Raw genomic sequence first — 21,310 nt, 5'->3', positions numbered from 1 at the left:
TAGGCTGAGTTCCACATTATGTGTCATCCACCATTTCCTGTTCGACAAGCACAGCGATTTTATTCACCATACTCTTCATTCATGTTGGACAATTCCAGTGTGTGTAATAGACTGGCCAATCAGTGAGCAGATATTGGGTAATGACTCATGGTTTGGCCCTTGCTCTTTTGTTAACTGCAAGCAGCTGGCTTCTACACACTCGTTCCCCCTTTATAATGATTGACAGATCCGAAGCCTGTGGTCTGTTTTCTACCTCCATGGTTTCGGAGTTTTTTGCCAAGCGACCCGTCGTTATCTGGTATCAGGACTGAGGTCATGTATATGACATCATCGCGCTTTCTGCACAACCGAAACCACTCAGCCTGTTTGTCCTTGTTTAAAGTTTTCTGGAATTTTCTGGGACAGGGGAACACCAGCGGGCTTCTGGTGTTAAACTCAAGTTCATTCCAGTTAAACTAGTCAGTTCATGTAACGTTTACCTAATAATGCAACCTACGTTATTCGATTTTCTTCACATAATAGCAGTATCGTCAAGGTAGCACCTTGGCTGTTCCCACGTAGCCCTGAACAGGGTGACCTCGGGTCACTGCGGAGACATTACCGATGCTATCTTAGCATGCATGACGCCAGTTCTGAAAACTTTTTCTATTTATTTTGGCGGGTGAAGTCATATTGTAGGCCAATGCCGCGACTGATTAATAACCGCGTTTCGCAGCGTCGAACCCTCTCCGGCGGTCGCCCTGGGGATCGAGCTGGAAATGAGCAGTCGCACCGCCTGGGAGGAAGTTGGTCCGCCGACTCTTTTTGTGACAGCGGCTGAGCAGACTTCAGAACCTTCCGGAGGAACATGAACCCGGTCCTTCCCATCCTTCACTAATTAACGTCAGACAGACACACGCCACCGCGCCGTGAGACGGAGAGTGCCGGGGACTCTGGTAGCGGTACTACCTGTTCACTAATGAGGAGGTTTTTTTCAGTGAGTCAGCAGGTTTTCTGAGTCAAGGAGAAAAGACACATTGCCCCGGTGTTGCAGAAAAGCGGTTCATAAACACTGGTTTTTGCAGGCAGGAATCAGGGGATCTTACAACTGACATTATAGGCTACATTTTCGGTAACACCTCTAATCTGCGCTGTTTATCTGAGTAAACATGGCAAATGCCAACAGAAACAAAACAAATGAAACTATGGCATTCGCTTCAGGTTAAGGGCATCGGTTGAGCAAATGAATATTGTAATTTAATATCATGTAACGGACAAGCTCTCCCTCTCTCAGCCCACGCAGAAAGAGACACGTGTTAGCATCCTGCATTTGTGCTGGTGAACTCTAACCTTAGTCAATAATCCCCAATATATTTCCAGAGGAGAGCAGATAAAGCTCTCATTTTTTCTGCGAGCGGGTGTTTGTTTTATTTCGGTACGGCCAGCCGTGCTGAAAACGGTGACCTCTGCTTTCTAATATGGTTAACCGCGGTCTTCTTCCAGGGGTATTAATCAGTGGAATGGCGCACTGCCCGTTGTCCGACGGCGGAAGGTCAGGCCCGCTGTCACGGCCGCGGGAAGCGAAAGCCGCCGGGCGGAGGGTGGACTGGGTGTGGGGAGGACGGGGGACGGTCGTTGTTTTGCAGTTTTTCTGTGACCTGTGCACTGCATTGAGCTGAGACTCTCATCTGGCTCATTGCCCCCTCAACTGCCAGCAACATCCCACAATACTGCCAACGACATTTCCTCTCAACCCCCAACAGGTTTGGAATTAGTTTAACCCGTTTGTTGCCAAGAGTGCCATATGGCATTCGAGTGTAAAATCTCAAGAGTTCCTCATTCTTGACCTTATACCTTTTCAACAAATCAAAATGACTGCTACACTATTGTTTTGAGCACTGATTAAACCCCCTACAAAATGTATTTTCCAAAAGCCCTTTGAAGGGAGCCACTTCATACTGGGCTTGGGGCTGATAGGGTTAAACGTTTCGCTTGCCATTAAAGTTCTAAATTCTAAATTCTCTTTTCAGTGAAACACAGTTATTAACTAACCAAAACTTGAAAGAAGAACTTTGTTCCAGATCTATGTGACAGGATTTTTATTTTTCGATGTGCGGGAACCGGAACCTCAAAGGCAAAGCACTTCAAATGAAGCACTTGACCTGGGTCTGATGTCGTTACCGCAGTCAGATAAGGGGTGATGGGAAATATTAACCTGCTGGAAAGCCATGCGCTGCTGCTTTAAACAGCTTAGGCTAATGGGGCGCGGGTTCATTGGAACCTCCGCACAGTAACATAAGTGTCCAAGAGGAACGAAACGTCCTCGAATTTCGGTCGCTTTACCGTGCGTGAAGTTTGTGTGGGAGAGTCGGGAAACCCTGGCGGGTCCGTCTTTGGCCGCCGTGCGTTTGCGAACAGCATTGTCCTTATTTTCCTCGCCGTTTCGAGAGCGTGCCCATGGAAGACTCAGGGGCCAGCCATTTTAATTTTTCTTCTTCTACGGTTTTCAGTAGCGGGGAGCCTGAGGACTAAATCAATAGCTGAAATACTCCTGAAGGATGAGTTCATGTGCCCTGTCTGCCGTAATGAACGCTGTGTTTGCCGGCGAGGCAGACTCTCTCAAAGGCCTGGGGTCAGGAAAGAGGAGGAAAGACCAATTGTACATAATGAGTCACTTGAGACGGGCGGCCATCTTGGCAGCGGTTCTGGTGGGTTTGTGGCCGCAGAGCAGATGCTGCGGTAATACTGCATATATTCCTCCTATGAGCCAGGAGGTATTTTTACAGTGACATCAACCTTATATCTGGTGGGTGGAAAATGGAAAGGCATACGATACACTTAATAGCGTCGTTATATTCCATGTTACCTGGACAGGGCGTTGACTGATATTTTCCGACGAGGTCTGCCCAAACTTGTTAGCCCGCCAAAAGCATGACCTTGGCCGTCCTACAAGCTGTTCTGGCATCCGGCCCAAGCATTCATGGGTGGCTCCGCAGGCAATTGCTAACTCAAACTTTAATTCTGCCCCCCACCTCGTCCACCCCCTGTCCCACCCCGCCTCCTGTGAGCCGCGGGGGGGGGGAGGTAAAGAAGCTAAAACAAACCCTAGCGGGATGAACGAGCAGGTCCTTCGGAGGGAAATGTGCGGTAATTGATTAGAAAGAAACACTCCATGCGTAAGCCTCTGGTTCCAAGGATACGCCGGTTTGAATGGGGGAAACGGGGCTTAGCGCTTAATATTAGCTTAATATTCTCAGTCACTGCTCAAGGTCCTTTTTACACTCCGTAGGAGTCCTCACAAGTCGCGTTGTCCTCACAAGTCTGTCTGCAGCCGTGTGTAAAGGGAGCGAGGCGTACTGCAGCTTAAGCATGTGGCATCTCGTGTCTGACTGAAGCCAGGTCACGGTCCTGATTCTTCAGCTAATTCAAGTTAAGATCAATACCGCACCTACCCCCGTCTTAAGCGAACCACTGCATAATTTCTTGAGCAGAGATGAAAGGCCCTATATATCCAGAATAATGAGTAATTAATGCACAATGTCATTATTCCCCCTGTGCAGGGGCATGGTCTTCTGCTAATTCAAGTCAAGCTAATTCCTCAGCTGATTTTAGTTAAGATCAATACCCCCCCCCCCCTCCGTAAGTGAACTGCTGTATCATTTTTGAACAGGGCTGATGAAAGGTACGGTATGTAATTCCAGTGTAAATGACCGTGAACGATCAATGTCAGTAGTGCCCCTGTGCCGGGGCGTCTTCCGGCCTCCGTCTCGTTCCCTTCTGAGGCTCCGGGGGATGTCAACGCCGGCCAGGCAGGCTGGGGGCTGCAACCAGACGATTGAAGCGGACAGACTTCCGTCTCATTTCCTCTTATTCCCGCCAAATTCAGAAGTCTCTCCCCACCCCCCGAGCTGGCCGCTGAATGTGAATGAATGGGCCGTTCCCCAGGGGGTCTCCTACCCCGGCATTAAGGGGCTCGTCCCCTGCCCCGCCCCTCCCCGCCGTCAGCGCTGATTACCCCCTGAGTGAGTCTGAGGCGGTCACCGAGTATACAGAGCGGTAGGGCTCGGTAATTAGACCCCCCCCCCCCTCCCTCCCCCCCCGGCCATCTTCTTCTGTGTGGGCCGCTGTTTATTTTCAGCTGCAAGCCCCTCGTGCACTTTTGGGGGGGCGGGGGGGGGGGGTTGGAAAAGTTCTGTGGCTCCGATTGTTTCTGCACCACTGTGTTCTGCTCTTCTGGTGTTTACAGTGAGGGCTGCAGGCCCACTGCGCTACGCTGCAGCTCTGTATCAACACTGCCATAGGTGAGGTTATGAACCGCAGGGTTGGTTTATGTGTTGAAATAATGCAGGTCTCTGTTAACTTAAACCCACACGTGAACACATAGATATGCACACACACACGTGCACATGTATGCACGCACACACACAGGCACTCGTGCACACAAGCATGCACGCACACATACACGCACCACACAAAACACACGTACGCACACGCACATACAGCGAGCATGCACACACACACGGATGCACACGCATACACGCCGCATGTGCAGCGAGACGCCGGTGTTTCCCCCAGGCGGAGCAGACGAACCTCGCCAGTTCCTGTCTGATTGAGTCGATCCGTCTGTCACTCAGCCATCCCTGAAATAACTGTACCAAACTGCAAATTGCTGCAGACTCCAGGCTGCTAATGCGGTTAGGAAAGGGAAGCCTTTGTCAGGTCTGTCGAAGAGATCAATTTAAAAGTGTCTTGAATCTCGACTCGCCCGAGAAACAGGTGTATGTTATGAAAGTAGACCCGGAATGCATTTTAGAGACAGGAGGATTCTGGGAAAGAAAATAATAAACAGCTTCATGCTGCGTCTGCAGTATGTCTTCTCCACGCAGAGGTAAATAATAGAAATGTTACAGGTTTGTAATGCATAAAATAATTCATGAGGACCGCAGAGCCTTTCCACCCTGCGTGGTGAGGCTTTGAGTGTGGTTTACATTTTCACGGTCCAAAGCTGGCCTACGCACCTGAGACACTTACCCGGGCTGTGCATCGCCCTGTACCGTGTGTGGTTTTTAGAGGTGTTTCAAAATCCACTCAATCACACACACACACACACACACACCCGCAGAGAATGCAACCTACGCACACTCACACACGTACACACAGAAACACACACCCACAGAGAATGCCAGCTACACACACTCACACATGTACACACACACACACACACACACACCCACATAGAATGCCAGCTACATGCACTCACATACAAACACACGCCCACAGAGAATGCAAGCTACTACACACAGTCACACACACCCACAGAGAATGCCAGCAACACATGTACACACGTACACATACACACAGGCCCCTCGGTTGAGTTGCGCTCCACACTCACGTACACTATCATCACCGCACGTGGTGTAGCCTAGCCAGCTAAAGAGAGACAGTAAACCTCCATATAGACGGCCAGTGTCCTTGTGAACCTGGCACTCACAAATCCCCCCTTATTTTTAGAGCACTACCCATAAGCCTTATCTGAGTGTAAACTAGGTGGCTGTGTTAAGCAGTCTGCTCCTCGGGGTTCTGCAGAGGCCTAATCCCGTCACCGAGCAACCGCAGATGCACAGAAGAGGAGGAGATAACCGTCTGTCCGCTTCCCCAAACACGACCAATGGCGAGCGGGCGGGTGTGGAGAGCGGGTTACCCATAATCCTTTTACGTATTTTATGTGATACGTTTTTTTTTTCCCGTTCAAACACACGCTACAAAAAAAAGTCAGACTTAAGTGTTTTTGACTTCTAATGAGACTCAAGTAGAAAATATTAGCTTCCCTCGGCAAATCTTGAAATGAGTCAAACGCGTCTCACTTCCTTGGCAATATCTTTGCCTTATTTAGCAAAAAAAGTAATAGAAATAAGATGTACATCTATATTCAAGGCTGAAAAATGTGTTGAGATGGATGTATTTTTTTGTTTTTTTCGCCGTGCAGCTGAATGAAAAGCAGCAGGGCCTTGGCGGCGGGGTTTTGCTAGCGCCGCGGTCGGTCGGCTAGCGACGCGCGCGGAATGCGCTACGCGTAGCCGGAGGCTGTTCGAGCGCCACGCTTTCACAACCCCGCTCCTGTGAGAATCCGCTCCGGGGCGCTTCCGCAGCTGCTGAGTGTGTGTAGGGGCATGAACAGTCGCGGGGAATTTCTTACTATCTCCCACGAGAATGCGGCGTCGACTTCAGAAGAACGTAAACAAGGGCGGGGGCGTACAAATGAGCAATCGCTCTTTATCGGTTACTTTCTGGTATCTGTTGGCGAGGGAAGGCGAGGGCTGGTGGTGTGTGTGTGACCGCGGAAAGGGGCCGAACCCAGCGGGGATCTGGGGACAGTCTGGGACCGATGGAGACGATATGGACAGGCTGTGATTCGCGGGCTATGACACGGCGATCTGTTAAAACCCCACAGGGGTAGGGTGGGGGCGCGGTGGAGGGGAGGGGGGACGTGGGAACGATGGAGGGAGATAACGGGGGAAGGAGGTGGGAATGGATGGACTGTGTCCTGACCCGGGAGACAGGGTGACACTTCTGTGCACTACGATGTCAGCTGGAGCCATCAAAGAGCTGAACAATATTATAACTGTATAAAATAACATTACCTTGTGTTTTACGCTGGATTTTATGCAATTACATCTACTTTGGAAGCGCCTGTGTAAACCCCTCATAAAGATGGACAGACTGTTTCTTCAATAGTTATTTCAGCCAACCATTAACGCCAGACTGAATTGCCGAAGTATAAGAATGTCAAAGATTCATGAAAATGAAAGGAGAGGGAAGGGTAATAAAAATAAATAATTTCATGAAACAAAAATAATGATCTCTAACCATTTTAATTCACTGCATCCGCATACATAGACAGAAAACAGATAGCCAAATGAGTGATGAATGGCGCTGGGACACACACACATCACCGTGCCTACTGACTACTTACCGTCTACTGTAGTCTATTGACTACTTCCTGCACACTACGGTACATGGAAACAGTGCAGAAATGACTTAGTGCTGTGGGCTAATTGACGGGCTACTGTGGAAACACTCTGTAGCCACACACAAGCACGCTAATGTGCTGCTAATGTGCTGCTAATGTGTCTGTCCTCACTGTGGCTGCCCTCACCCGATTCTGTCCTCTGTATAAGCACACAGTCACTGCACACTGGCTCAATGAGTGACACTCAGTGCTAGTTAAGCTTAGGAAGGCCCTATACACGTCGGCTTGGACCATGGTGTGCTCAGCTGTCCACCCACTGCATCAACTTAAGTGCCGAGAAGGTGTGGAATGTTTTGTGCATTAATACAGATGAATGCACATTATAGAGCTGTTGGTGTAGATGGGCGTATGTTAGCAGCATGATGGCTTTTGGTATTTCTGTGTGTGTGTGTGTGTGTGTGCATGATACAGGAGAGAAAGTGTGTGGGTTGTATCCGTGTTTTTGTAGAGTACCTCTTAGTCCAGACACTGTGACATGACCAGACCTCTTTAGCTGTCCACTCCAATGCAGTCTTGTTCAGTTTTCATCCCAATTGCTCAGTTTCGTCTCAAGATACTTTCGTACTTTCGAGTTTTGAACATATCTGTGCTCGAGCTTATCCACTGTTCCTTCATCCATCATTTCCTGATAACTGTCAGTGGGTGAGGAGCAGCCTTCAGGGCCAATGGACTCCTGAGAGCAGAGATGGGTAGTGCCATATTCCTGAGAGAGCACTCTTTAAGAAATAAAGCAATGAAAGTTTCTAAAAAGGTACAAATGCTTGTCACTGAGGCAGTACTTCATAGGTACATAACATTCTACCCCTAGCCAGCAATATAGAATTCATTTGTACCTATTTTGCTTGGGAAACATACTAATTAGTTCCACAAAGTGAACATTACTGTACTTTCAGGGTACATTAGGGAAATTTGATCCTTGGAGAACAAAAATGTACCTCCACTGGAACTTTATTTCCTTGAGTTTGGCAGGAACGGTTGTTTCTGTTCCTAACCTTTTTCATTGTCTGTGTGGAACGTTCTGTCCGAGCACATCACCATGCTCTCCCATTTTGATTTGTTTGGTCCGTTGAAACCAGTGAAATGTTATCAATTGACAAGAACTGAGCAGAGCATTATGAGCAGAAGTGAAATACTCCCAGATCGACCCGCACAACGTAGCCAATGTGCGAGTCAGCGAGCCAGCTCTGTTCCGTACATTGACCTTTGACCTCCCTCTCCATTACAGGCGGAGGGGCGCAGACGGTGCAGATGGACGCCAGCAAGTGGGGGTTCGTGGGCTCCCAGGTGGAACTGCGCTGCCTGTTCGTCAACAGCAACCCCCCGGTGAAGATCTCGCAGGTCACCTGGCAGAAGTTCCTCAACGGCACCAAGCAGAACGTGGCCATCGCCAACCCCAGCCTGGGCGTGTCCGTGCTGCCGCCCTTCAAGGAGCGCGTGAGCTTCAAGCAGCCCGCCGTCCGCCACCGCACGCCGTCCCTGGAGGACACCACCATCACCTTCTCCAACCTGCGGCTCAACGACGAGGCCGCCTACATCTGCGAGTACACCACCTTCCCCGCGGGCAACCGCGAGAACATGGTCAACCTCACCGTCCTGGGTAAGGCGGCCGTTTAAGTCTGTTTAAGTCATTCACACATTACATTACATTACATTACGTGGCATTTAGCAGACGCTCTTATCCAGAGCGACGTACAACAAAGTGCAAATCAATCACAAGAACAAGTGCAAAAGTAGACCTGAGAGGACAGTACAGTTCTGAGTCCTAGTGTAAACATACAGAAATTCAGAACTCTTGAAGAGTACAATCAGCTTTCACACTGTTGGCAGCTAGAATACAACAACAGCCAATAAAAACAACAATACCTATACAAGTAACGATATCTATACATACACTCACACACACATACACACACCCTTCTATTTTTCTCCAAATCAACCGCGAGAACATGGTCAACCTCACCGTCCTGGGTAAGGCTGCCGCGAACCTGGGTGGGGCTTGGTCTTATGTTTTGAGTGGAGTTAAGATTAATTTTTCCTAAATTTACTGTTTAAGTCATTCTCATATACACACTCACACACACACCCTTCTATTTTTCTCCAAATGTTCAACCGCAAGAACGCGGTCAACCTCACCTTCTTGGGGAAGGCAGCTGCGAACCTGGGTGGGGCTTGGTCTTTTGTCTGTTGAGCATGGTTGCTGTTTGATTACTTTATCATTTACTGTTAAAGTTATTCACACTCACTCTCATTCATTTCTCTCCTTTTCTCAGCAGTGCTGAGTAATGTTCACGCTGTGCACACACACATCCCTCCAAGTACACACACAGACACACACTCACATAAACACAGAGACATACGCATCTACACACACACACACACACACACACACACAGAAACACACAGACACATACATCTACACACACACACACACACACACACACACACACACACACATGCACACACATTTTCTTTAGTTTAAAAGGTCACACAATAAGAGAAAGAGACTGAATTATTTGTTGCAAATGTTCTCTTTAGCTGAGTCTGTAATCCAGCAGTCAGTAAACTGGACTCGTTGAATGCTAAAATGGGTCTCTGTGCTTGTACCCTTGAGCAAAGTACTTAACATGGATTGTTTCGAAGCACATCCCCCCTGCACAAGTGGATAATGCACTGTATGAAACCAGCAACTGTGGATAACGGGGCCTGTTAAACACAACAATAAAAGTAGGGTAGCCATTAAAAAAAACGTCCTTTCCGCGCAGACCGTGTCATTGCGGTTAAAATACACAATGCCTCCGCATAAAATATTTACAGTGTCTCTTGCAGTTGCGCTATTGTTTCAAACACCCATTGTTTCTGTAGTGCTGAGGAGAAACCGCGTGCTCATTGAAGTGTTCCACCCCAGGCAGAGACGGGCGCAAATTAACCCAACTCCCGTACACGAGCTCCAGACCCAAATGAAATTGAAATCAATAAACCCCCTCCAAATTTATTTTCAGCGTATGATTCTTATCGGGCAATTCCTCAGGAGCACGTAATCCCATTGTCTCAGAGAAGGGGCGCACCGGCATAGTAACTAACTAAGAGGCAGATTATCGAAAAGGTCGCGTGTTGCTTCTCATCGGAGATCTAATTAGAAATCAGGCATTAGCTCGCTTCCATTAAGGCAGCCAGCCAAAAGAGCGGGCACTTGGAATAAGTGGTCCCTCTCGCCGGGACCTCTTGTAAACCTGAAGCGCGGCCGGTGTCAGGAAGCCCTTGTCCGCGCGGAAGCCCGGCCGCGATAAAGCCGCGGCGACGCCCGCGTGTGAAAAGCGGGTTCGCCGAATGTCAAACAGCACTTTGCCCGGCGAATGTCAGGAAGGACCGTCGTGACTCCGTGAGGTAAATGCCAGCCTACGTTCCCGTACGACATGAGCATTAGCGGGGATTTGCATAGCGTGCACAAACAGGCCTGCTGTATTCGCGCGGGTGATGTGCTAGAAGCCAATTAGCAAGCCACAAAGGATTGCGGTCGGATGAATTTTTGAAAATTGGAAATCGTAATCACTTCTGGATCTAGAAAAGCGTTGGCTTGAGTTTGCTTTGAATCCATTTTAAAAGGCTAGGTTGGTGAGGATTAGCCATTGAGACCCAAATGTAACCCTGTAATTTCCAGAAGCTTCACTCTACTGTAGATATTTCACCACACTCTCACAAGGATCTGACTCGAGCTGAAGAAGAAAAAACTAATGCTGTGTTTTATGATTACATTTTTTGGCAGTTTTTTCTCTCACTTATAGGAATAGGGTGTGATAATTGATGATGATGAAGTCATATTCGGAAGCCAGTTGCTCAACTATTTTATCTAAATTCATAACCTGGACATGTAGCAGTGGAAACCTAATGATCCATAGCAAATAAATGTGGGCTTTTTCTCCTACCACATTCATCTAGCAGCTGTGGGAAAGGTGACCTGAGGAATGGCTGGGATGAAGTCCAGCTCAGGTTGTTTTCTGTTATTTAAACGTATAAGAGTAAAGGAGCAGTACAACTCAGTAACAACATACAGACATCTAAAACGGCACAATGGTGCTGGTGCTTTCCCCTCAAAACTAGAGTGTCCCGGCCATTTGTTTCCTTGGCTACTTGGGGAGGTTTGTAAAATATGTTGGTGTTGCTGTGAAAGAACATGTGTGCTTAGTCAACATACCCTATATCATTTTTTTTTTAAATAAATAAATTAAACTACTATTATGAATATGGCTCATCTACCAGATGCCATTCTTCCTCACTGTCTGAGTCAAAGGCTTTATCCTGAGGCCCACTTCCTGCCATCAATGTCAGCATGTTTCTATGGTACTATGTTGCATTCACTGAAAATAAAAAGGCTGTTTATACATTCACGATACTTCACTAGCTGCCAGTAAATTACTGAAAAATGTACAGCAAGTAAGTATATATATGTAAATCCTTTTTGAACTACCCTTAGGGGTGTAATAACAGCAACAATCCGTAAAATCATGGCCTGTTGTCAGCACTGTAAAAAAAAATTACTGTAACTTTTACAGTAACTTTCTGGCAGCAGAGTTGCCAGTAAAGTACTGTAATTTTAATTTAAGTGTTGTAATTTTTCTTTCTGCCGTCCAGCCCGGCCGATGATCTCCATGACGCTGTCGGCGCCCACCATCGTGGCTCGCTCGTCGAACCGCAAGCTGACGGTGGCGAGCTGCCTCTCGGCCAACGGGAAGCCTCCCAGCACCATCACCTGGGACACGCGGCTGAAGGGCGAGGAGGTCAACCAGGAGACGCAGAACGCCAACGGCACGGTCACGGTCCTCAGCAACTACGTGCTGGTGCCCAGCCGCGCCACGCACAAGCAGAAGCTCACCTGCATCGTCACCTACCGCAACGAGAGGATCACAGAGAGCGTCATCCTCAACATCCTGTGTAAGAGCCAGAGTTCCGGTCCTTTCCACTCCCGTTCTCACTAGCGCTGGGTGTCGAAACCGTACCGTCATCAACCTATATTTACACTGGGAGAGACACGTTGAGGGACGAACGCCCTCTTTTAATAGTCTGCCGAGTTTACGATTCAAACATCCTACTGTCGATGGATATGTAGAGAAATAACTAAAATAAATAAAAATGAAATAAATAATTGTTTAAAACATTCAGAATTAGTACAGGCCTTTTATGAGCTAAACTGTGAGCTCATAACTATGGCACTGGTTCTCGTGTGTGTCTCATGTGCTTTCACAAGCTACTATGACATTGTGTCTACCCAGTCCGTGACAGCAGGTACCATTAGCAAGCTAGCTGACCTTACATTCAGTCAAAATACAACAATGGCAAAAGTGAAATGGTATAAATCAAGTGTAAAAGTATAAATTATAATTTAATTCGTTAAAACAATTACATTGTTAAATTTGTTGTATTTGCAATAAAAGAGACATGACAGTATTGAATCTTAAAGCAGATATAATCATCATTTGCTCTTTATATTAAAGAAGGTATGGTTTCTGGCACAGTTTAGGCTCCGGTACCAATTTGAATGTATCGCTTTAGCATCAGTATCAGCGAAATCTAAACGATAGCTATCCATTACACAGGCTCTATGAATAACTTACAATGTGCCTTCGCCCCGCTTCCGGCTCATTCACAGAGCCAAGATGTCCTCCGCGGTACACAGTGTCACAGGAAATCCTGCCGCCCAGGGCAACTCAATATCCGCTCCGCACCGTCATTGTTAACACTCACCTGGAACAACACGTCTGTGTAAACGCTAACCGACCCAAACTGCGTTCTGCCAGGCATTGCGTTATTTCATTTCCACACGTCCACAAAAGCAGGAACACGCCCATTATGGGCACATTGTGTAGCTCTCAGCGAGACTATGGCGTGTCTGTCAGGCTGGGGTATATTATGCATTGTGAAGGTTAGGGTTCAGGCTGGGTTAGGAGGACCGGGGCTCCGAGCTGACCCAGTGTTCCTGTTCTACAGACGAACCGGAGGTGACGGTTGAGGGGTTTGACGGGAACTGGTACCTGAACCGTCCGGACGTGCGTCTCATCTGCAAGGCTGATGGCAACCCACCCGCCACTGTGTACCAGTGGAAGATGTAAGTCCTGAGTGTGTGTGTGTACGCATGTGCGCATGTGTATATGCCTGTGTGTGGGCGTGTAAATGTGTGTGTGCGTGTGCGCACATTTGTGCAATGTAAACTTCTTTGAAACATACCATCTATGTATTCACGATACAAAGGGGCTAAAATGAGACCATTGTTATTTAATAGCAAGTTTTCAAATAGGGAATTTTCTCTCATCCTGTATATGTGTTTGTGTGTGTTTGTTTGGGCACTAAGGCTGACTTTTCCAGCCCACCAAATCTGTAAAAATAAAACATTTTCATTGGCTGCAGCGTCACAGTGACCAGAAGCCCTGGTAGTGGACCACATGAAATCAGATGTGTGGAAAGTTATATCGACGTTTTTCCGCAGCGGTCCAAACTCGCATCTGGAAGCGGCCGGGTGGCCTCTGCGCTGAACGTAATTGGTGGATTTGGCAGCACGTAGCTTTGGAAACAGGGCCTCGGGCGATGTTTTGTCACGCCAAATCTCGGTTGTGTCAACATGGTTATTATTATTTTCTCTTTATTATTCCGTCTCTCTCCGCGCCGGCGTCCCCGCCGCTCCGTCGTCACATGTTCACGGCGAGCCGGGACCGCGCTCTTCCCCGCCGCCACAGAGCTATTACGAGCCTCGCATCTCAAACCGTCCGTGCGGCGCTGACAAAACAGGACGAGAAAGGCGATATTTTTCTTTCAATAGAGCTGCCGCGCCCCGCTGGCGGCTGTTTGGGCTTCACCCCGGGGGAAAGTTTATCTCTCGCACATGAACCGCCCTGTTAAAAAAAGAACGCTTCGCCGCTAAAAAATGAAATAGCGCTGATGGTAGTCACACGTGCCGTGTTCGACCTGGGCTTTGCTTCCCGGCCCCCGGTTGGCTGTGCGCGTACGAGCGCGTGTGTGGGTTACAAGGCTTGTAACCTGTGCATGATCCTTGAAGTTATGCTCGGTTGGTTTTTAGTGCAAATGAGTAAATGCACCAAAAATGTTAAGACCCCAGAGAAGGAGGAAATGGTTCGGAGGCGCCTGTAATTCCCCTTAAAATTGCCCTGTGAATGGTACATGAGCACATGTATGACTGATCCCCAATGGGTGTGAATTACAGCTCATCCCGGACTGTTTCTCTACTCCCAGCAGCAGAAGGCTTTTTAAATTTTTTATTTTATTCTGAGTCAATGTTCTAGAATTCCATTGCATGCAGTTACCAGACTGAACACCAGCACTGATGACCAACATTGTGTCATCAGTATTAAAATATGAAGATGGTGAAATCAGCATTAGAATGTGAAGATGGTAAAATCAGCATTAGAATCTAAACATTGTGAAATCAGCATTAGAATGTGACGATTGTGACATCAGCATTAGAATGTGAACATTGTGTCATCAGTATTAGAATGTGAACATTGTGACATCAGCATTACAATGTAAACATTGTGACGTAAGTATTAGAATGTGAACATTGTGACATCAGCATTAGAATGTGAACATTGTGACATCAGAATTAGAATGTGAACATTGTGACATCAGCATTAGAATGTGAACATTGTGTCATCAGTATTAGAACATGAACATTGTGACATCAGCATTAGAATGCAAACATTGTGACATCAATATTAGAATGTGGATATTGTTATATCAGCATTAGAATTCACTTAAGAACATTCTAATCACTTATTTGTGATGTCACACCTTACAGGGTTAAATAAGGGCACATTGAGGGAGGAGGCAGACAGAAGGATGAGAGGGCCTTCACTGCATGCTTATATTAGAATGAGAGAAAGAGATGGAGTTGTTTGAAAGATGTGTGGAGAGGGGGTGTGGGGGAGGGGTGGGGATCAGGAGCGAGGAGGTCGGAGTGCTGATGGGTCGGAGGCGATGGCAGACGGGGCAGTGGAAACCAGACTCTAAATGGATTGTGACACTTTCCCCAGGCTTTGCACCAGAGGTCATTACAGGGCCCTTCTGTGACAGCGCGGCACAGATTTACAAACACATGTATTCACACTCGCACACACAGGCTCACACACACACACACACACACACACTTGTTGTACAGGGGCCACATGTGCCATCTGATATCCACATTCCCAGAGGCACGTGTGCATTGTGACAGAATTCTGCACGCATCGCTGTCTGAAGCTCACGCATACAATACACGTATTATGTCTCCCTCCCTCTGTCTCTCTGCGTCCTTCAGTCTCTCTTTCTCTCTCCCCTCTCCCCCCTCTCTATTTCTCTCTCTCTGCCCCCTCTCTCGCTCTCTTTCTCTGTTGTATGGAATTGACATGAGAATCACCATAAGCTTTGCATGCCTCAGAGTTGGAATGGAATTACATTTCACACTATGAAACAAACAGCATTATTTGTTCCATGTGTTTAATTCTAATGCAGTGCCACCTACTGCATGTTTTGTCTCGTTACAATAAGTGGATAAACATTTTGTCTCCAACCCTGTTCCTGGAGATATGCCGTCCCGTACGTTTTCACTCCAACTGTAACAAAGCACACCTCATTCCACAGCTAGAGATCTCATTGAGCTTTTTTGTAGAATCAGGTGTGCCAAGTTATGGTTGAAATGGTAGCCTACTGGTAGATCTCCAGGAACAGGGTTGGGAATGACTGAAGTAGATACATACTGTACATCCAATTGGACAATACAGTATTTGGCGTAAGGGATATGTTTAATGTTTATCCAAAAGCATAACATGAACCTTTCTCACTGATGGATTAGGATATAGCTCTGAGCTAAGAATAGCTTGTTATAACAAGGTGTCATCCAATAGCAGTATAATTGTGTAAATCTTATGGTCCTAAATGTCCTAACATAGGTTCTAAAGTGTGCCCAAACAGGCAAAGGATTAAATTAAACCTTTTATGAGTTTGCGTTGTTGCAGACTGTGTTATTTATGTGATGTCCATGTCACCATGGAGTTGTGGAGTTAGACATGAACCTGGTCTGAGTGATAGCATCAAACAATACTGCCTCTATCACTCACACTCACATAGATGCACCTATCCACATACAGACACACATATCCACTTCCTATCTTCCATATGTAAACATGCGCACACACAAACACTCTCTCTCACACACACACACACACACACACGCGCACAGAGCTGAAAATGCTAAAGTAAGTGAGAGACATTGGCCGCAGGATGTGTGTGCTGTCCCCGTCAGTCCACAGAGACAGCTGACTGACTGCATGCTGAATGCAGAGATTGGATTATGCTGGGTGGTGACATTTGGAGGCGTAGATATCTGTGCTATAACACAGCGGTGTGGAATGAAGGGTTTCAGACCATTTTCTTCCAGGCAGGAGTGGAAAGTGGGATCCTATCAGAACACAGACCCTAGGGAAACCTCTGCTTGGATGTACCGAGAGTTTCAAAATCAGCTTTGTAAGGCATTTTTACCAAGCTAGCACTTGCTATGCTACCTCCCAGCACTGTGAGGCAATTCATCTCAAGTGGACATGGACATTCTGCCCGCAACATTCATTTGTACTTCATCAGTACCAATGAGCTGGATACATGAAAGAGAGGTTGTCTGGCTGTCGGAGGGTTGCCGGTTTGATCCCGCCCTGGGTGTGTCAAAGTGTCAAGATACCTATCCCCCGGTTCCATAGCTGCTAATTCTCACGCTTTCGGCGGCGTGAGACACGCATTTGCCTGTTTTCACACGCACATGCAAATGCGTGTGTCTCACGCCGAAAGCGTGAGAGTTGGCAGCTATGCAGTTGCTCCTGACGAGCTGTATGGTTGCATGCCAGCCAATCCCTGTTGGTGTGTGTGTGAATGGGTGAATGAGAAGTATTGATTGTACAGCGCTTTGGATGAAGGCATTATAAAAATGCAGTTTTAAAAAAACAAAACATTTTTACTAAAAACGTCTCACAATCACAATATGTAAAATTGCCATTTTTTCCAATTCTAAAAAGAGCTGTTCATGAATGTACTTATTTATTTATTTGTTTGTTTTTATTTTTTATTACATCAAGCTAACAGTTTGACAGTTTGCAAGATTGAAGCCTAACCTGATTTCCCCCGCGATTTTCAAAAGTTCTTTGCTTCGTACTCAGTCGATGACTCGTTCCGTTCCGTGTTCCTAACTGTTCCTCATCTCCGACAGCACCGTTCCCGTTCTGCTCCTTTAAAACAGGGGTGGGACTCAGAGGCGAACATTTGCGGACCGTTGCTTATGCGGCGAAATTAATAACGGATCATCGCGGGGCTTAAACTGTGACAGCTGGCATCCCGAGCATGGTAATTCAGTTAAATAACTGACTTTCGTACAACTGGAAGCGTTCGCTCTTTTTCTCTTATCTTCTTTAAGCCGAAGCAGGCACAGCTTAATGTCAAACAGAGATTGTGCCGCGTTGCCAACGCTAAGCTACAGTGCGTTCTGAAATAAATGAAACAAAGATGTACTGATGAAAAATACAGAGATCGGCGCTTATATTGATCGATGGGCGCGCGTAGATAAGAGCATGTAGGTAGATTTGATTACGGCACTGATTGATGGAGTAGGCAGAGAGGTCGACGGATGGTCGGCCGTGGAGATGGATGGATAGACGGACGGACGATCCGATACTTTTAAATCTGTCATCCACAAAGGCAACGAGGAGAGGATATGAAATGGCTGCCAAAACAGATGAATCATGCTGACTTTCACGGTCTTCGATAATTCGTCATAAAATCACAAACAGCTGGGGTTTAGCGGGAAACGCTCGCCGGTGAGATCACTTGGAGGCAGCGGTTGGTGCGGACTTTGCGTACGCAGGTACAGCGGACCGTGAAGAGGGGAGATTCGGATCGTCTCCAGCACTGTTACTGTGAGGGTATCATAGCCAAAACCTCCGTAAAGCTCTACACCAGTCATCTTCATTTCCTGGTCCTTGTGGGCCACAGGCTGGTATTTGTGTTTGTCTTAATATCAGCAACCAAGACATGCTTTATCAATCAATAACAGTAAGTGACGAATAACAACGAAAGCCAACAGAGTTTTTTGTCTGCCAGGACGAGGAATAAAGCTCACTGCTGTCCACAAAATTAGATGATTGGAGAGTGTGTTTTAATTAGCCCATGGAGCTACAATACCATGTGATATCGTCCGGCAGTCGGAGGGTTGCCGGTTTGATCCTGCCCTGGGTGTGTCGAAGTGTCGGTAACTAATCCCCGATTGCTCCCAACGAGCTGGTTGGTGCCTTGCCTGGCAGCCAAATGCCGTTGCTGTGTGTGTGTGGATGGGTGAATGAGAAGCATTAATTGTACAGTGCTTTGGATAAAGGCACTATATGAATGCAGGAATTTAGCATTTTGCCCTCCTTTGAAAAATGGGCTGGTTCAGGATGGCTGGAGGTAACACGTATTCTGCGATAGCTCCAGCGATCTCACGGTCCATGCCTCTGTTCCATTACTGCTCTACAGTTGACACAGTACTCAAGGTAATCTCCCCCTTCAGGTCTCTATTTACCTTCATCGTAGATACAGCCAATCATGGAAAACCGTTTTTCGATTTTCAATTTTCTTTTTGAATTGACTAAATTATTTAATAAAGATTGTTTGGCTGCTTGATGCAGTGTGTGCCAGTTTCCTGAAACGTCTTATCAAATATTAATAAATATACAGGTATATAATGGTACATTTCCATGGAGACTGCCGTCCAGTTCACTGTGTTTAATTGGCGTTCATTTCAGCAAGCTGCCACTCACCTTGTTATGGTAACATTGGGAATTGTAGTTTATTTATTTTATTTTCTCTTCCAGGTTGAACGGCACGATGCCCGCCAACGCGGAGATCCGCAACGACACCCTGCTGTTCAAGGGGCTGGTCACGAACGACGTGGCGGGAACATACGTGTGCGACGCCACCAACAGCATCGGGACGCGCTCGGGCCAGGTGGAGGTCAATGTCACAGGTAGGTCGTAGGTCACCTGCCGTGAACTTTGACCTCGGCTCCCATTGGAGCTCGCGGTCGGTCGTGCGGTCGGTCGTGAGTCCAGACCCCCGAACCTGAGATGATGAGGGCTGTTAATCCTGACCGCCATCCGCAGCCCCGCCATGTGATAAAGCCATCCACACCTCCCATCTGCCTGCGTTTCATTTTGTTTGTGCCTATGTCAGCACTTCTAAAGATGGATCCACCCTGCCATCTGTGAAAGAATGAGAGTCACGCCCTGGTTAGAATGCTTCAGGTTAAACTTTTAATCCAGCTACAATGTTAGTATTTCAGCTATATCAAGCCTTCATCAGAAATAAATGTTTGCACTTTTCATTAGCCTGTCTACAAGGTTTAGCCGAGGCGACTACAGGTGCATGGAACCTGACAAGTATTACATACGACCTACCCATAGGCTATGTTCACTATGAGAAGGACCTCTCAAATAAGTCCACCCTGGCCCTTCCCGCACCCAGGTGCTCTGCTCCCGGGGCGAGCGATGTGTCCTACTCCCTGACGGTGAGATCCAGGCAGGTGTAGAGCGGAGGACATTGCTGCGTCACTGTGTCCCGAAATAGAACAGAACAGAACAAAACGCTTCTATTTCAGGCTCGGGAATCGGAACTTTGTGCAACGTGGCCACATTTCTGAGAACTACCGGGGCCTTTTGTAAGCACATTCCTTTCGCTTGTTCTTGTTTCCCTCCATTAATAACCTGGGAGGAAAATACATCAAAAACAATTCAGTTCCCTGACGCTGCTTTCCAGCGCCGGTGAATGTTCTTGTGATCTTCCACGTTTCAGGGAAAAATGTACGATCAAAGCGCCCTCCCTGTGATATTTTTTTTGGTTTTGTTTTTGTCGTATTGACGGTCGGGACGATAGCGGCTGCTACGGTTACGCTTTGTGGCGGGGTGTCTTGGAGCTCGCTGTTCCGAGTGTGGCGTCGGGCTGCGCGGCTTTTTGTTTCGCCCGCAGCGAAGGTGCCTGGCATCCAACCAACCGCTGCGCTCAGAGCGATGTCCGGGCCCCACCCCTCACAGCTGCCAGCGCTAGGCTAACAGCAGGCTAACAGCAGGCCCACTCTGGGATAGCTCAGAGAGGGGATGAACGGTGATTAGGCAAACACCCAGCCCCTCCCTCCCCTCCACCTGTGACTGCTTTTTACTGAATTCAAGACAGGGCAACTTTGAAAATCCCCATAATCCCATTCACTGTTGCAGCAACAATGTAAAGTTCACTGAAGAAGTGATTCATTTAATAGGCTAATCGCATGGACTTAAACCGTGGGAAGAGGTGCTTTGAAGGCACTCTACTGTGTAGAACTGCACAACCTGCATAACCTGTATGTGTACTTGCCTCCATAATACTGCAGACTGTTCATGGATTTCACAATGTGATGAATCACAATTAAACCCACTTTGAAGGAAGGGGCATGACATGGAGACGCTTGGTAAAATAAAAAGGGACGAATATAGAGGGTGGGTCCGGGGGTCAGCTTCTGAATGCAATTCTTATCTACCCATCTATGTGGGGACATTGTAACGAAGTGGGGACATTTTTCCCCGGTTGCAATCAGTGTGTGTGCGTGTATGTGTGTTTATGTGCATTTCTTGGACAGGATGAACATTATTCAGCACTTTGCTGAGAGAGGGAGAAGGATGTGAGTCATCCCCCACTCACTTTCCATTCCCTCTCCCAGATGTCATGTCTCCCCCAGATCTGCAGTTACTCCTGCCCAGGCTCCTCATTCACTGTGAATCACACTCATTCACTTAGTTAGCAAGTTTTACAGTCTCAAATGTAATATTTGAAAAGGTTTTACCTTTCTTTTTTTATCATCTCACCTCTTCTCTGCCTTCTTCTCGTTTGGTCTCATCTGTCGTTCAGTCCACGCCCGGTCCTCTTTGTGGTCCGCGTGTGTGTTCAGGGAGCCTGTGGTCTTTGTCTTGAAGTGTCTCCATCCGGATGAGTGAGGCCGCTGATAGTGGATTCATTATTGTATAGGGCACAGTAGAACATGCCCTGCATGTCTGTAGCGGGATTGTTCTAGCCCGTTTATTTATTTCAGCACATTCATTGCTGTTTGTTCAGGAAAGGGGAGATAAGCCGTTTTAAAGCAGGGAAGTTGACATGGATTAGACTTTATTGCTACAGTATGTCTGGGACTCTTTTGCAATACGTTTATGAAATGCCTTGAGTGAGTAAAGAAAATGCCTGGCTTAATTTGATTGGCTGAGTGGGAGGCCTTGACCC

The 21,310-nt window shown here is 47.3% G+C and overlaps 1 protein-coding gene across 1 annotated transcript in view; it reads left to right on the top strand.

The window, feature by feature from the left end:
• Positions 1 to 21,310, top strand: part of nectin1a (nectin cell adhesion molecule 1a) — a 98,686-nt gene that overhangs the window by 63,160 nt on the left and 14,216 nt on the right. Inside the window, exons 2-5 of the mRNA XM_061247398.1 lie at positions 8,235 to 8,606; positions 11,639 to 11,938; positions 12,992 to 13,109; positions 18,883 to 19,034. Coding sequence (XP_061103382.1) covers positions 8,235 to 8,606; positions 11,639 to 11,938; positions 12,992 to 13,109; positions 18,883 to 19,034 — 942 coding nt within the window. The remainder of the gene's footprint in view (positions 1 to 8,234; positions 8,607 to 11,638; positions 11,939 to 12,991; positions 13,110 to 18,882; positions 19,035 to 21,310) is intronic.

This window comes from Conger conger, chromosome 7, assembly GCF_963514075.1.
Source record: "Conger conger chromosome 7, fConCon1.1, whole genome shotgun sequence".
Taxonomy (NCBI): domain Eukaryota; kingdom Metazoa; phylum Chordata; class Actinopteri; order Anguilliformes; family Congridae; genus Conger; species Conger conger.
Note: the sequence above shows the minus strand (reverse complement) of the source record. Positions and strands in the feature narration are given on the sequence as shown.